This window comes from Oreochromis aureus, linkage group 6, assembly GCF_013358895.1.
Source record: "Oreochromis aureus strain Israel breed Guangdong linkage group 6, ZZ_aureus, whole genome shotgun sequence".
NCBI classification, from domain to species: Eukaryota; Metazoa; Chordata; class Actinopteri; order Cichliformes; family Cichlidae; genus Oreochromis; species Oreochromis aureus.
In genome coordinates this window covers 23834104-23850095 of record NC_052947.1, presented here as the reverse complement: position 1 = coordinate 23850095, position 15992 = coordinate 23834104, and the positions used below count along the sequence as shown (strand labels likewise).

General features: G+C 39.3%; 1 protein-coding gene across 1 annotated transcript in view; it reads right to left on the bottom strand.

Annotated features, from left to right (window-relative positions):
• si:dkey-92j12.5 (multiple PDZ domain protein) overlaps window positions 1-15992 on the bottom strand; it is a 46785-nt gene that overhangs the window by 18053 nt on the left and 12740 nt on the right. The window contains exons 15-21 of the mRNA XM_039613492.1: window positions 15043-15096; window positions 14682-14843; window positions 14009-14218; window positions 11966-12136; window positions 9243-9357; window positions 6963-7161; window positions 337-642 (exon numbers count right to left, since the gene is read on the bottom strand). Coding sequence (XP_039469426.1) covers window positions 337-642; window positions 6963-7161; window positions 9243-9357; window positions 11966-12136; window positions 14009-14218; window positions 14682-14843; window positions 15043-15096 — 1217 coding nt within the window. The remainder of the gene's footprint in view (window positions 1-336; window positions 643-6962; window positions 7162-9242; window positions 9358-11965; window positions 12137-14008; window positions 14219-14681; window positions 14844-15042; window positions 15097-15992) is intronic.

Genomic DNA, 15992 nt, shown 5'->3' with positions numbered 1-15992 from the left:
CATTCTGAAAACAATTGTTTCCTCATGGATACGGTTAATTAAAGTGTCAGATCATAATTCAGATCATTAGCATGACTTAAGCAGCTGGGTAACTGAATGATGTGTTACAGTAATAAAACCATAGCTGCTACAGCAATCAAAAGCCTATGGTTAAAGCGTTAAGAATGTATAGCTATTTCTTAGTCTGAATTCCCTGCAGCAAATGTTTCAACTTGTAATAAAACTGGAGCCTTGAAGTCTAATAAACCTTTAGACAGGTTTATCTTGCACTCTGGGACCTGGGAAGGGATTAGGTGACCGTAAATAATAGGCTAAGACCTCTGGCTCTTATATTACCTCGAGTCTGAGGCTGGGGTGATGGTTGGAACTGTGACCGGGTCTTTATGGGGAGTTCTGAAGGATGCAGAAGATCTGATTGAAGTTGGATCCGGGGTTGTAGCTTTAAACTTGTGTGAGGAAGAAAGCTTGAGCATAGACAAAGCCGGGTGACTCGAGGATCCGGCCGGGTCTGCTGCTGGCTCCGGAGAAGCAGTCGCTAGAGTGGGTGAGGAAGAGGGGCTGTCTGTTGCAACTGATGCCAGAGGGGGCAAACACAGTCGAGTACGGTGTTCATCCACCTGGTGGGCTGGGACATAGGTTATACTGGGGGCAGGGGAATGTGGGAAAAGAAGTGTGGGAATGGGGTGAAAGCATTATAAACATTATTTACTTGAGTTTTACCAACACTGTTTTCTCAGCAGCACATTTGCTTTACTTCTTCACCAAAGAATGAGCAACGGGTTCTTAAGGAATGAAAAAACAGTCCCAGTAGTGAGAAACGTCTATAAATCATAAATTAAATATCAATTGAATAAGGCAATAATTGCATTTTATCCTCTGAAGTAATGGCAAGTTTTTAAAATGACTTTTATTCACTGTCTTATCAAGATAAGATGAGTTTAGTAACATTTTCATTTCTATAAAGAGGATTTTTAAGCAACCTCCAGCTTAGCTAAGCATAAAGCTCATGCAGGGGGAAAACAGTGTGTCCAAAATCCACACAAAAGATAACAGATAAAACAAAATGTGTCAGTTAGTTAAGTTATTAAAAGAGATTAAGTTATAGATTTTTTTTGTTTTAAGTTTATAAAGAAGCTAGAAGTGGTGACTTCCAGAAATCTTTAGTTTATTTTCCAGCTTTAAGTTTTATGTGATTGCTCAGTGGTCTCAAAGCAGGACACGCAAACCATAGCCAATAAAACAGCAAAGAAATGTGCTATAAATGGTAAAATTATTTTACAATAATACATATAGAGATGATTTTGCCAGTCAAACATTACTCGCTGTTTCATCCTTTGCCAAACAGAAACTGACAAATCACGGCAGTCTTCATGAAATCACTCACTTCTCTCAGAATGCAAATAAACCACTTCTGCTGTCAAGCAGCTTGGCCTATTAGCCAGCTAGCTTGCCTACAAGCATGGAGACATGTCTGATCAATTTAGGCTAACCAGTAGTGGGTTAGGGGATGTTTTCAGAAATTTTGCTTTCTTGTAAGCTGTCCGTTTTGTCAAAATCAATCAGTTAGCCTGGATACTATCCTGGCTGTCATAGGGTAAAAGTGGGGTACCTCCTGGACAGGTCACCAGTTTATCATAGATAGAAGCTAACGTGGAAAGACGGACAAGCATTCATACTTACATTCACCTGCAGCTAATTTAGAATTGCCAATTAACCTAAACCCACACATGGCTTTGGACTGTGGGAGGCAACTGGAGACATGCAAACTCCCCACAAACAGGCCCAGCTAGCCAGTGTATTCAAACCCCAGACCTGCTTGCTGTGAGGCAACAGCACTAACAACAACCCCCCCCCCTACTATTATTCAGACAGTTTTACTTGTTGACAATTTAACATTGAACTGAAGACAAATTAAGCCATATTGATGGACAAATACCAAATAATAGCTAAGCAACTAATAATAAACCCTTTTTGTATGTCATACATGAATATATTTTTTTTCTTTTACAAACAACCTCTAATCCACAACAAAAACTGAAGTTGTCGGTCAAACGATATTTAGAGCTCTGAAAATACGGATGTGTCCCTTTCCATCTGAAAAATGGAAAAATCTTCTCAGCGTTTTTGTTTTACATAATCCCAGATCTGCCTAAGCCATGCTGTAAAAGATGTCAAGGACATCATTCAGCCCCCTCCTCCCACTTTTATTTTTCTTCTTTTACACGGTGTGATGCTACTAGCAGACATGCTTTTTGAATCTGCTGAAAAAGCCAATTTCTATGTTTCATTCAGGGTGGTAGATTGAATACGGTAGTCTACACTAAGCTGTTGTGACTGAGCCATGTGGACAGCCTGTCTTGTCTGAAAGAAGGCAGTTTGATGGTGACAAGCCCTCACCCGTCTATGTGTCTTATTCTGAGGCTGCCAAAGCAACTCATCTGCCTCCACTCGCTCTTAGTTTATCTGAAGTGCTGTTTAGGAGGAGGCAGTGTGAGCACACGGTATGTGTATACTGATGAGTGTTTTTGTGTGTATATGATAGAGAAAGGCAAAACGCGTGTGTGTATTCGTCCGCGTGTGTGTATTCGTCCGCGTGTGTATTGTGTGCGCATCTATGAGAGGCTCTTTAAAACGTTCTTTTATTCAGAAGCACACTGTTCAAGGTGAGATGAGTGATGAATTATTCAGAGATATTTCCCATAGCAGGAAAAGGTGTTTTTGGAGGTTAGACCATTGAAAGGCTGGTATGTGTGTTAATGTTTGTATGTGTGTGCCCATAAATGCAACACAGAGCGGAAGAGAGAGAGGGAGGGAGGGAGAGAGAAAGAGAGAGAGACACTGGGGCTGGGAGAAAGTGAGTGGGTGTTCTGCAGGGCAGTGGGGTGGTGGGGGTGGAGCACATCTCCAATCAGCCAAACAAGCATTGCCAATGTGGAGCCATAACTGCTGATGTTAGAACAAGTAATAATTTATCCAATTTCCCCTTAGGCAATCTTTAAAATTTCATCACCTAATCTAATCTAACATGACTGCACTGCCTCAGTCAGCTATGACTGCAGTGTCAAAAAAACAAGGTGGTAATGGAGATCCAAAGTGAGACGAGATCATTTATAGGTGATGATGCGGTCAAAGTCATGTTTGTGACTGCGGAGATGACGATATTGATGACATGCTTGTACACACTGCAGATGCAGGTTGTCACATTTTGCACGGGCAGATCTAACAAATACGAGTGGTATTCAGTTACTTTTTCAGCAGCTGGTTGTTCTCAACATTCCCAAAAGACCGTTCCTTGTTCTCTCCAAACTAATACCTTTGGTTTTCTTGTTTCTCAAACAAAAATGTCTTTAAACTATGACAGCATGGAAAGTGCATATAAATGCAATATAAATAATTGCATTAAGTAACTACTGTAACCCGCTAGAGTCTATTCAGTTGGGAAAAACACTCACTTTATAGTTTTGGTAATTGCCTGAGGCCTTGAACCACAAGTTTTAAGTAAACAAACAGTTTTATTTTTTTAGTGGTGCCTGAAAAACTTTAAGAAACCCCAAAACTTAAATTGTGTATCTGCCTTGTTTAACGAATGTATTAAACCACCTATCACAAAACAAGCAAACACAAATAATTCAGAAAGTGTTTAAAACTAAAAATTATATTGTTATTTATTTGGCAAATAACCAGCTGAACGCACATTTTTATACCAAAATCTGAGAACATCTGGACTTCAGTCAGAAATGTATCAATTGAACCATCACATGTTTTCTCTTTAGAAATGCAAGTAAATAAATGTAATTTGGCATCTTAATCAAAAATAATATTGAATGGTGGATTAAGCTTTACAGAAACATTGTGGTAATCAAAAATATTGTTAATTACAGGCAGCTATGACATAAAACTTATATTGGATGGAGCATTGTTTATATCATTAATATACTCATGGGCTTTAATCGGTGTTTGTTGATCAGTGGTCAGGACAATTTGCATATTGATGATCAAGGAACTGACCTCACAGCGCATTGTTCAGTCAGTAGGCTGGTTTCAGTTATTGTGAAAATGTACTGTTTACAAGGTTGGGGAAACCTGCAGTCAGCTGAGCCTGAAGAAGTCACTCGGATGAGTGACGAAACGTTTCTCCCATTGAAAACACTACGTCCAGTTGAACAGAATGGGATTTACTTACCTGGATGACTGAGCATGCATCAAGATATATTTTAGACATTTTTGCAAACTGAAACTCAAAAAGTGAAAAATATTAAAGTATTCTGATCTTTAATTTAGAACTATGAAGGCATCCCTTTGGCAGCAATTACAGCCTCAAGTGTTTTTGGGTAAGTCTTTAGTCAGCTCGTTTGCTACACAGCTTGATCTGGGCAGTTATCCCAATCTTCCTGACAGGGTTCTCAAGCTCTTTCAGTCATCTTCATTTTTCCACACAAATGCATCCGTGGTCTGAGCCAGAACTTTGGTTTGATGACTCAACGACTGCCCTTTACTTGACCTGAAGCCACTCTAATGCTGCCTCGCTGTATGCCTCCATTCATTGTTGTGCAGAAAGGTAAGTCATTGCACCAAACTAAGATCACTTACACTTGGAACCTCTCTGTTGTGTATGCATCCACTACATACTCAATAACCGACAATGATAAAACTATAAAACATATTTTAGACATTTTTGCAAATGGAAGATCAAAAACTAAAATCTCGCACAAACGTTTTCTGATCTTTAATTTAGAAATATGAAGGAATCCCTTTGGCAGCAGTTTATAGCCTCAAGTATTTCAGATTTTAGGGTAAGTCTTAGTTGTGCACTGGATTGCTACACAGCTGGGTCTGGGCAGTTATCCCATTTTTTCTGGCAGATTTCTCAAGCTCCTTCGGTCGCCTTGAACTTTCTCCACAGATATTGAAGTGGTTTTAGGCTAAACTTAAAGACGGTCCTTGACCTGACCTGAAACCACACTAGTGCTATCATGGCTGTCTGTTTCAGATCATTGTTGAGCAGAAAGATGAATCACTGCCCTAAACTCAGGTCATTTACATTTGGAACATCTCTGTATTTAGCTGAGAAGCACACACAGCGTGTTGCCTTGTCACTGGTTTTAGACAGGTGATAAGCAATAAGCAGTGTCTAGTGCCCAACAGAGATGGTGCTTAGAAATGTGCAAGAGAATCATCCCGGAGAATCTTGTTCCTTTAGTCCTCTAAATATCCCTTGTGGGAGGTTGTATGCTTTTTAATCAAGAGTGGCTTCAATCTTGCTGCTGTATTATAAAAGCCTGTTCTCCACAAAGGACTTCTGAAGCTTTGTTTGAGTGACTTTGCGATTCCTTTTATCTGTATGACACTGACACAACTTTAGGATAAAGCAAAAATAATCTGCTGTACCTGACCACAATTTGGATGTGATAGAAAAGATTTTGTAAATGTAGAAAAATTCAAATGTAATTTAAAAAATGCACAGTTCTAAAATCACATTTTTTTGGTCATTGTAGTTTATGGTCATTATAATTTATGGCATTTTTAAAATTAAAATTAAATCTACCGGACAAGTATGAAAAAAGCAAAGAGGTCTGAACGCTTCCTTTTTTTTGTACATCCCAGAAAGTTGATTTTGTTCATCTGGACGTATCAACTTTTTGACATTTCTTTACCTGGATGATTGAGCAAGCATCAAGACTTTTTTTGTGCCTTTTACACTCTGCAAAAATATTAAAACATCGAAATAAGCAATTCAAAAAATACAGTTTTTGTAATTTGGAGTAAAATGAAATAAAAAGTAATCTCAAAAAGCTGTACTGAATGTAATGTAAAAAAATAACACAGCTGAAATCAAGGAAAGTTAGCTGCCATGGTTAGCTTTAGGTTTTAAAATAAAACGTAAAAAAGTGTGAAAAAGTAAACATGGAGTTATTGATTTTTTCCTGGTTTTTTTTAAATTATTTATAGACATTATAAAACAAGGATGTAGCTCCCAAACCTGACAAATGAAGCCTGTGTGAAAGTGTGTTAAACCTGCTACCTGAAGTCTACAAGATGACACCAGCTGTAGTTGCAATACACTTTCAGTCTTATTAAAGTCTGCGAGAAAACTGTAGAAGCTTATTTCTGTTAGTGAAAGAAATAAGCAGAACAGCAGTGTCTGTGTTTCTTAGGTTTTGTGTATACTTTAGGTGAGTGGTTTTTAGGGGTAAAAAAGAGTAGTACTGTCCACTCAGGTGTTTTTAGTTCTCGTGGATGACCTGCACTGAGGACTTTGTGGGCATGTGTACTAGACCATGTTCTTGACTAATATCATACTGATCTGACAGTTTTGCTACATTAAGGTTGAGAAGCTACATCTTCCTAATTTTCAGAGGTTCTTTTGCAGTGACTTATCCCAGTTTTAACTTGAATAGAGGTCTAATTAGCCATATTGAATATATTTTTGTGAGTGCTCTTTAAAACGAGATAATTTGGCATTTCACAAGAACAATGGCTCTTTGTTTTTATTAAAATGTCCCAGTAGGTCACTGTACCACAAAATACCAAACACCCCACCTGGAGCAAGAAACTGAGACAGCTTGATACAAGTAGTTCATTTTTTCATTTGCACCTGTGATATTTCTGCTGTAAGATCATGTCTGCTGTGTTTTTTTGTCAAGAGACCTTCAGAAATGTAATTAGTTTCTAAATATACTTTACTCGAGCCACAATCGTCAAAATAATTTTGCAAGCACAATTACTAAATATGTGCACTAAGTAGAAGAAATCCAAAGGTTCAAGCAGCACTTGAAACACTGTAAAGGATGTAAACTGTACTGCACAGCCAGTCAAACAGTGTGTTTGTTTAGGGATTAAGGATTACTGAGAAAAAAAGGGGCTCTGTTATGTACAGTAAAAAAAGCCCTAGAGTGCTTTAGCACTTTTGTTGAGCTTGACCATGTTTTCTTGGGGCTGTGGGGATGTGACTGTCTCCTTACCTCATTTCTGGACCTATGACAGAGTGCCTGCGGAGCATGGCCCTGGCCTTGGCGCTGGTCAGGTTGGAGGTAGATTCTCCATTGATGGCCAAGATGGCGTCCCCCACCCCGAGCCTGCCATCCTGGCTAACAGCCCCCCCGTGGACCACACTGCGCACCAGCATGCCTGAACCGTCCTTGATAGCACTCACTGTCATCCCTGCCAACACGCACATTAACACACACACACAAGCACACAAAAGCACAGGTGAACCGAGGGCTGGCTAAGGCTGCTTTGAATGCATGCCAAACACAGAGACAGTCGCCCAAACAAACACCTGACAGTGGTATAATCAGCATAATCAAGACAGACACTAGGCAGATTAGCACACAAACATGGCTACAAATGCTTGACATTTACACAGCATCATCCCTCACAGTCACACCCACAAAAGGTGCACAAAGAGCGTCATGCGCACTCACATCCACAGAGGGCAGAGGGCACAGGTGACTGAGGAGTAACACATGCCTGTCACATAAACACCCGACTTTGGCATTATCAATTTGGACACTAGGAGGATTACACAAACACTTCATTAATGCAAACAGACAGAAGCAGGTAAATCAGGCGTCCACGCACACGCACGCCTCATGCACGCACGTACACAAACCACAGAAAGGGAAGCCAGCCAGCCTGCAACGAATTAGGCAGTCTGGTCTATAGCTGCTGGCATACTACAGTGCTATCTAACTACAATCCACAACACTATGGTCGTACATAATTTGAAATTCGTCAAAGAAATGACTTTGTGCTTATTTTTGATCATATAAATAGTTTATTGTCTTTTTCTTATTACATTCAAATTACAATACAATCATAGTGCATGGAATACAGTCAACAGAAGACATAGCTACCGATTTTGACAGGACAAACAGAAGACACACGTTTTAAAGACATTCAAAGAAATTATGGTGAATGTTTTAAATGTGCTCAATACTATGACACTCTAACCAGACAGATTTAAACATTACAAACTCTGCCAAAACAATGCTTAAAATACGTTACGGTTAAATCCAAATGAAATATTCTACATGGAAATCTAAACCTCTTCAAAAAGTAAGTCAAACAAATTCACACCAACTGGTTCACGCCAGGAATAAGCAACTACTAAATTGGCTGTTTATAGTCATGTTTTAGATGAGCAAGGCAAGAAAAAAACCCTTTTCACACCATCAAACCTTTTTCTTTGACAACCTGCTCTAAAGAATATCCAAACTCTAGCACAAAGCAGCCATATACGGTATGTGCATGTCTCACTTGGGTAAAAAGTCATAGTCATGGATCGCATTGCACATGGCACCTATTGGAAAATGGTAAAGTAGCACAAAAAATGTTGCACTACATTATCATTGCTCATAAAAATAAGCCCATATTCAAGCCTTATGGATAAACACTGTAACCCTGTCTATGCTGAGGCTTTTGCCTCAGATCAAACATATGTAAATTCACAAAACCAGAAACAAACTAAATATGCAAACCCTCCAAACTTGGATATCCAGAAGACAGAACTTCAATAAATATCTCAGTAAGAGGATCTACAATATTTTTAAACAGATAAAAACCAAAGAATACAGTGGTGCAACACACAGACACAGACTGTAGGTTATGACCTTGATATTCTCTACCTGTGAACATTTGCATAATTTCAAACTTTCTCACACACACACACACACACACACTCACACACACATACACACACACACACACACACACACACACACACACACACACACACACACACACACACACACACACACACACACACACACACACTCACACACACACATAGTGTGGTGCCTTATTAGAGCACGTTTGGAGAATACAAATGACTTTGTTTCCTTATACTTTGCATAGAGCAGGACTGCCTCGCACTCTTTGTTCGCCTCCTGTGTTTGAAGAGCCAAACATTTCTCTTGGAGCAGTTAAGACAATGCAGTCTCAATACTGGAGTATAAAAAATATAATCATATATTAGGACCAACATTCAAATTAATATGTCATTTTTTAAATTAATGTTACGTTTTCATTCTCTTTTATGTCACTTCATTGCTTCTTACCCCAAAAACACACACATGCGGTACACACACGGATCATATTTTTCTCAGGAATGAGGAACACATTGCTTCATCATTCCTCTTCAGGGCAGTCGTCATCACCGCCTCCTATTAGTGTCATTATCGCCATGCCTGCGATGTACACACACCAAGACACCACCACCATGAGAAAGACGGAGAACATACCAAGGCTACGATTGCCCCGCACAACAGTGATTGTCCTCTCAAAGCTGGTGCGGGGGGGCAGAGGTGGCGGTTGCTGCATGTCGTCATCGTCCATGTTGGTGAAGCGATGATGCAGCTGGTGTTCCAGAGAGAGAGAGAGAGTGACAAGGGGGCATGGGTGAGTGAGAGCATAAAAGTGTGTTTTCATGCTAGTGAACAATAATGCAGCACAGCTCCACTTTGAGTTCCACGCTAACAAATCAAATCAAATCAAATCAAATCACCTTTATTGTCACATCACATGTGCAGGTACACTGGTACAGTACATGCGAGTGAAATTCTTGTGTGCAAGCTTCACAAGCAACAGAGTTGTGCAAAATACAATAACGTGCAACAAGCAAAATATAAAAATGGTTAATCTAAAAAGTAATAAATATATGTACCATATATAAAGGTATATACATTACTGAATGTGTGTACTAAATATGTTTTTCTACGTGTGTGTGTGTGTGTGTGTGTGTGAGTGTGTATATACATGTTTTACAAATGAAATAGAGTAAACAATAAAATAAGATATATAAAATATAAAATATACAGAGGTAGGTATGTACAACGACAGTGTTAACAGATTTATATTCACCAGCTTTTCAGTGTTCCAGTTTGGCACACTAGCAGTCTAACATCTTTTAAAACAACTAAACACAAAGTGAAGTGCAGGCTGATCGAAAGGTCAATAATTCTGCAGGTGTTTGGTGAATGTTTTGTCCTAGACACCAAATTTTTGTGGGTGATTCATCCAGTAAATGGGTGAAAAGTGACCTGCTGGTGGTGTTAATGACATAGTCACACAATTATCAAATCATCTGAATCTGTCATGATTGTTAGTGTCAGACAGGTATTTAGGAAACTGCTTCTGCTGGGGTTTTCCCACATAGCATCTCTAGGGTTTACAGATAATGGTCAGACAATGAGAAAATATACATATAAAAAATATAAAATAATATGAAATATAAATATAGGAGAGTGGCAGTTCTCTGTGTGAAAATGCCTTGTCAATAGGAGAGGTCAAAGGAGAATGGCCAAGCTGATAGGAAGGACAAAGCAACTCAAATAACCACCTATTTCAACCAAAGTATGCAAAAAAACATGAATGGACAACATTTTAAACCTTTGAGAAGATGGGCTTCTGCAGCAGAAGGCCACACTGGGTACCCCTCCTGTCAGCCAAGAACAGAAAACTGAGAGTTCAGTTCACATAGGTTCACCAACAGAAGACTGGAAACATGTTTCTTGGTCTAATGAGTCTCGATTTTTGCTTCGACATTCAGATGGCAGGGTCAGAATTTGGCATAAACATCACGGAAGGTCCGCCCTGCCTTGATTAATTGAGATCTAACTGTATGGGGTATTTTTAGTACCAGTTAAGCATCATTTAAAACTCACAGCCTGCCTCAGTATTATCACTAATCATGTCCATCCTTGATGACCACAGGGTAACCACCAATCCAACCTGGTACTAGAAAGGTTTACCGAATATAGTGTCTGTGAGTATATGTAGCACCTTTAATGGGACTCTTAATATGACTTATGACTTGTCAGAGAAGAAATGAAATGGACCCTTCACAGCCAACAACAGCAACACTTCAACAAGGAATTGTGTTGCAAAGATAACCTGGCACTGAAATGTGAAATTATCATTACCACTATCAGCATTCTTGTATGACACAGTAATTATTTCAAAGAGCTTTTACTGTAACTCTCTGTGGTTGAGGCCTTTGGAGTTACTCTTAAATGTAAAACACGCAGAAAGTTCGAGTTTTAATGTCCCCTCGGGCACTTCACAAAGAAAAACGGCAACAAAGACATCTTCTTTGAATCTTTACAGAAAGTAAAAGCAGCACTGAAGTTCTGAGGCTACCTTTTGCAACAAGCCCATCTTTGATGAAAACACTGACACTTGCTCCGAGTCTCTTGTGTGTGTATGCGTGAGCGTGAGACAAAACTGTATGTCCTTGTGTTCGACCATGTGCCAAAGCTGTGCAAGCAGTAAGCACTTTTCATTGAGAGGCAATTGTTGGTAATTAAGCAAAGTAGAGTACAAAAGGCCAGCTCAATAGGACAGAGCTGAGGCCACAATGCAGGAACAACTCTGTGACACCGAGTACTTTTCTCTATCCCCAACCCAGTAATACTGATACAGCCAGGTCTAATCTCCCCACTATAGAATGTGAATGAAGCGAACACACACTGACATGGTAATCTCCTTCAGAGCAGCTAGAATGGCTACCCACAGAATCTCAGGTTTGCATGGTAATGAGCAATGTTTCCTCTGTGACAGATTACAAGATCCAGACCACCGCAGTTTCGCTGTATGTGTCACCGCAAATATGCAAACACTATGCAAATACTGCAAATATGCAAATACTCATTGACAAGCATCCTGAGAGGATTTTGCTTATGATTATACAAAATATTATTAAGATCAAGGACCAAATAATACATTTTAAACTTTATTTAAAATTGTATTTAATCCAGATCTACGTACGGTACACAGAATACCAAGACAACCTGTTCTGCTTTCTGCTGACAAATAAATAAATGTGCAAACAGCCCAAATACAGACAAATTCTACCTCTGTATTATTTTTCTACCTCATAAAGTGTGCAAAAAGTATTTATCAAGTACTGCCCAATGGCAGAAATATCATTTCATGACTGGTGCTAATTTTGTTTAGCTGAACATACCGTGTAACACAGCTGACTGGTGCTGTTGTCCTCTGAGTTTGAAGCGGTGGCGTTGACGTTAGCCTCGGCTGCTTCAGCTACCAGGCTGACCTGAGTGTGGCTGTCATTGTCGTCGCAGGAAGCCTGTGTGCTCCTCTCTGAGATGGGAGTTAAGCCACCGCACAGTTCCAGCTGAGAATACAATATTCAAAAGTTGAAATTTAGGACTTTGAGAAAATAAAGGCAAAAGTAGCTGTGTTGCTTTGAAAGTAAATTTGCATCGAAGCAAACAGGCTAAAGGGGGTGACTATAAATTAGACACCCTGTACTCCTCTCCCCTTCTCTCCATCTGTAGAGTGGTCGAGCATTGTGTTTATCTCTCAGCAGCATTAAAAATTCAGAAGGCCTGTAACTAGATTCTCTGTTCCTTGTTACTAAGCCACAGTCCACAACAAAAAGGAGAAGAAATAATGTGCTTATTAAGAGAAAACATACATGCAAGTAATGATCTTGCATATCTCTGCAAATTATAATACATTTTATTATACATCACCAAACTGATAAAGATTTAATGAAGTCATAACAGTAAAATAAAATATCTTTTGAACTGAAAGTATGTTTTGAATGTGCAATGTGTGATAATGAGTATGACTCAGAATACAAGCACCTAACCATGCAGCAGCCTCACAAACATTTGAGAACGTAAAGAGCTCAATGAAGTTGAGTGTGGAACTGTAATGAGATGCCACCATTGCAACAAGTCAGTTTGTGAATTTTGTGCCCTCCTAGCTATTCCACGATCAACTGTAAGTGGTATTACTGCAAAGTGAAACACTATACACAGTTACAGAGTGGGTTTGCCAGGTACTGAGACTCATATTGTGTAAAAGTCGTCAAGGTTCAGCTGATTTAGTAATGCCAGAGTTCCAAACCAGCTTGTTCATTAACATCAGCACAAAAACTACGCGCTGGAAGCTTCATGCATGGGTTTCCACGGTCAAGTGGCTCCTGTAGGTGTGATGCTTCTGTGTTTAATCTATGCAGGTACATCGCAAACACAAACCTCCTAACATCCTCTCTAAAAATGTAAATACATCATGGGTGGATGCGGCATGCAATGATTATGACCATCATACACAAACATGTGGCCCCCTGTGTAGGCTACACTAAAGACTCTGAATATAAATTAGCCATAATGTGTAGGTGGCCCAATACTTTTTGTCTATATAGTGTATATGCCATGTAAGATGTACCATACCATTTATTATGGAAGGCAACATCTTACATGGCACACTGTTAAGTAAACTTCAGTATATTTGGACCATTATGATAAATAATGTATAATAAAGTACTGTTAGTATTTGCAGGATTAGCTGTAGGTGATTAGCTGAAGGTTCTAATAAACCGTTTATTCATTCACAGTTTACTTTTTACTTTATCACAGCATTCAGCATACAAGTTAGCTCCAATGCAATATTACGAAACATTTTTACAAATCAAAATTTTAAAATCTTCCAATATTGCTGTCATTTTTATATCAAATGATAGGGTATCAAACATTATGCACAGTATATATATAAACAGGTTGACTACTTTGAGAGGCCCAACAGTAAAACCTTAGTTAGGCGTTTTACTTATTTTACATATTTTTATGTGTTTTGTATATCATCCTGGGCATAAACACAACGTGTGCACAAATATGAGGCAGTCCTGAGAACAGACTATTGCTTTCCATGCAGTGTCATGTTGAACTAGACATTATAACTCAGAATTAAATTCAAAAAGCTTTAGTTTTGGCAGGTAGTATTTAACCTTGCTCCTGCGTTTAGCTTTATGTTTAAATCATATATATAATCAGCTTGCTGAAAATGATCACACTTTTCTTTCACTAAGTTTGCCATTTGTAGTCTTTTCAATTGGTATGCTTTTAAATATACTTAAGATTAAATGCCCTATATTTCATTAATCATTTACTGTTTTACAGGGCACAGGGGTGTACTTGAATTTTTATGTATACTGTACAGTAATAAAAATCATAAAACCTCATGATTTATCTGCACATACCGGCAGGGGTTTGGCAACACCAATGCGGACAGCGCCATAGCCTGTGGACTTTAGGACATGCACAGCATAATCCAGGCTGGAGCCTTCTAGGTCAGTTTCATTGACAAACATGAGCCGGTCCCCAGGAAGGAGGCGACCGTCCCGATCGGCTACACCTCCAGGCACCAAAGACCGGATTACCAGAACTGTTTTAGAGGCATCTTCTGGATCCTAGAGTTAAACAGAAAGAAGAAAGATTTGCTTAAATATGCACAGAAAATTAAAGTTAAAACGAGAAAAATGAGAATGAGAAGATGAGGCGTGAATGCAGGTAAACAAAGTGACGAGGGCTTAATTAACACATGAAAAGCAAAAGCATTGGTTAGCTTCACAGAAGGGAAACCAGCTACAGTTGCTTTTTCTTTATAGCTTGAAAGCTTTTGAAAGGATTGATTTTTTGTTGTGTAAAAAGGTTTCATTATCTAACATTTAAATAGAAACCGTCAGGGCACTTCAATATGACGGTGATTTAGAGTACAAAAACACAAAATACAAAAATCTTCCCTACAGGATACAGAAGTCAACTCTTCCAATTTCTTAGTATTCACTGAGAAACTCGAACACTGATATTCTTAGACTGCAGCCTATTACAGCCAGTTCTATTTGTAGAAAGGCTCAGAGGCATGTCTCTGACCTGATAGTCCAGGATACTGAAGCCCAGGCCCGACTCTCCTTTCTCCAGCTCGACCACCTGAGCCTCTCTCTCCCACATGGCCAAAGGAGGTGACATGGGGGGCACGCCACGCTTGGTGATGTCCTCAGCTGTAGGACAGGGAATGACACAACCCTGGTCCAACTGGAACAAACAGAAAGAAGAGAGAGAGAACACAAAATGTAGAATGATTTACAGCAGTAGAGCACATCAGCGGTATTTCAGAGTTTCTTTTTACATGCTGATCTACTGTTATTCATGCTGTTTTCAAGCTAAAGGATTTCAATATTAAATCTACTCCTCTCAGTTTACCACCTCTTCAGGCCTTCTTTCAGGCTGAGACAGACATCATCATCGTCTTCCTCATCACTGTTGGGAACTGAGGAATTCCATTCACCTGCCAGCTCCTTCAAGATACATACCAAAGAGGAATTCCACAGCAAGATATTTCAAAAAAAATACATGTTCTCGTAGTCAGGGATTGGTTGAGTCGTGTTTGTAGCTTTTTAAAAAATGTGCTCTTTACTGTGCTGTGTACCCAAGGTTAAAGATGCTGTGTGTGAAAATGTTTTCCCATAAAGCGCTGGCTGCAAATCATCTGACGTTTGTGTATATCCCTAACTCCGTTTCTCTCTGCATGTGTGTGAGCATACTTGGCTGAAAATTCTGTTTTGTGGATCAAGGAGAAATTGCTGGCTGCAGTACATCGAGTCACAGCAGAAACAATTAAAGCTGGAAGCAATAACCCAACCGGGTGAAGCTCATTTAAAAACAGAGATGAACAATGGCTTTGGCATCACTTAAGCCATGTGAAGGAGATCAAAGGGTCGAGCTGCGTCACAGCTGTCGGTTTGTCCCCACAAAGATATGAAAGACAATCTGGAGTGTGTCTTTAAAGCGAGTAAAGCAGCTATAATTCATCCAAGAGTTCATCCGATTGCTCATCACAATGAGTCACATGTGAGTGAACCTGTCCCCAAAGAAGTGGATGTGTCGTGTTTGGGTTTACATTTTTGTTTTAATTCCTAGATTCATTCCTTTTTTCTTTTTTTTAATGTGTTTGCCTTCCCCCCCAATTTGTTCCAGATTGCAGGTTTCCCCAAGTCCAAGTCTGAGTTAATTAACCCTGAGATGGGAAACTCAAAAGTTTCAGGCAGCTGATCAATCAACTCTATGTTGATCCAGATTTGTGTGGGTGTGTGAGTAATGAAAGACAAAAACAAAAAACCCTCATCAGTGAAGGTCTGATGGCATGTTTTACCATGGCAACATGCAAAGAAAGAGTAGTGAAGT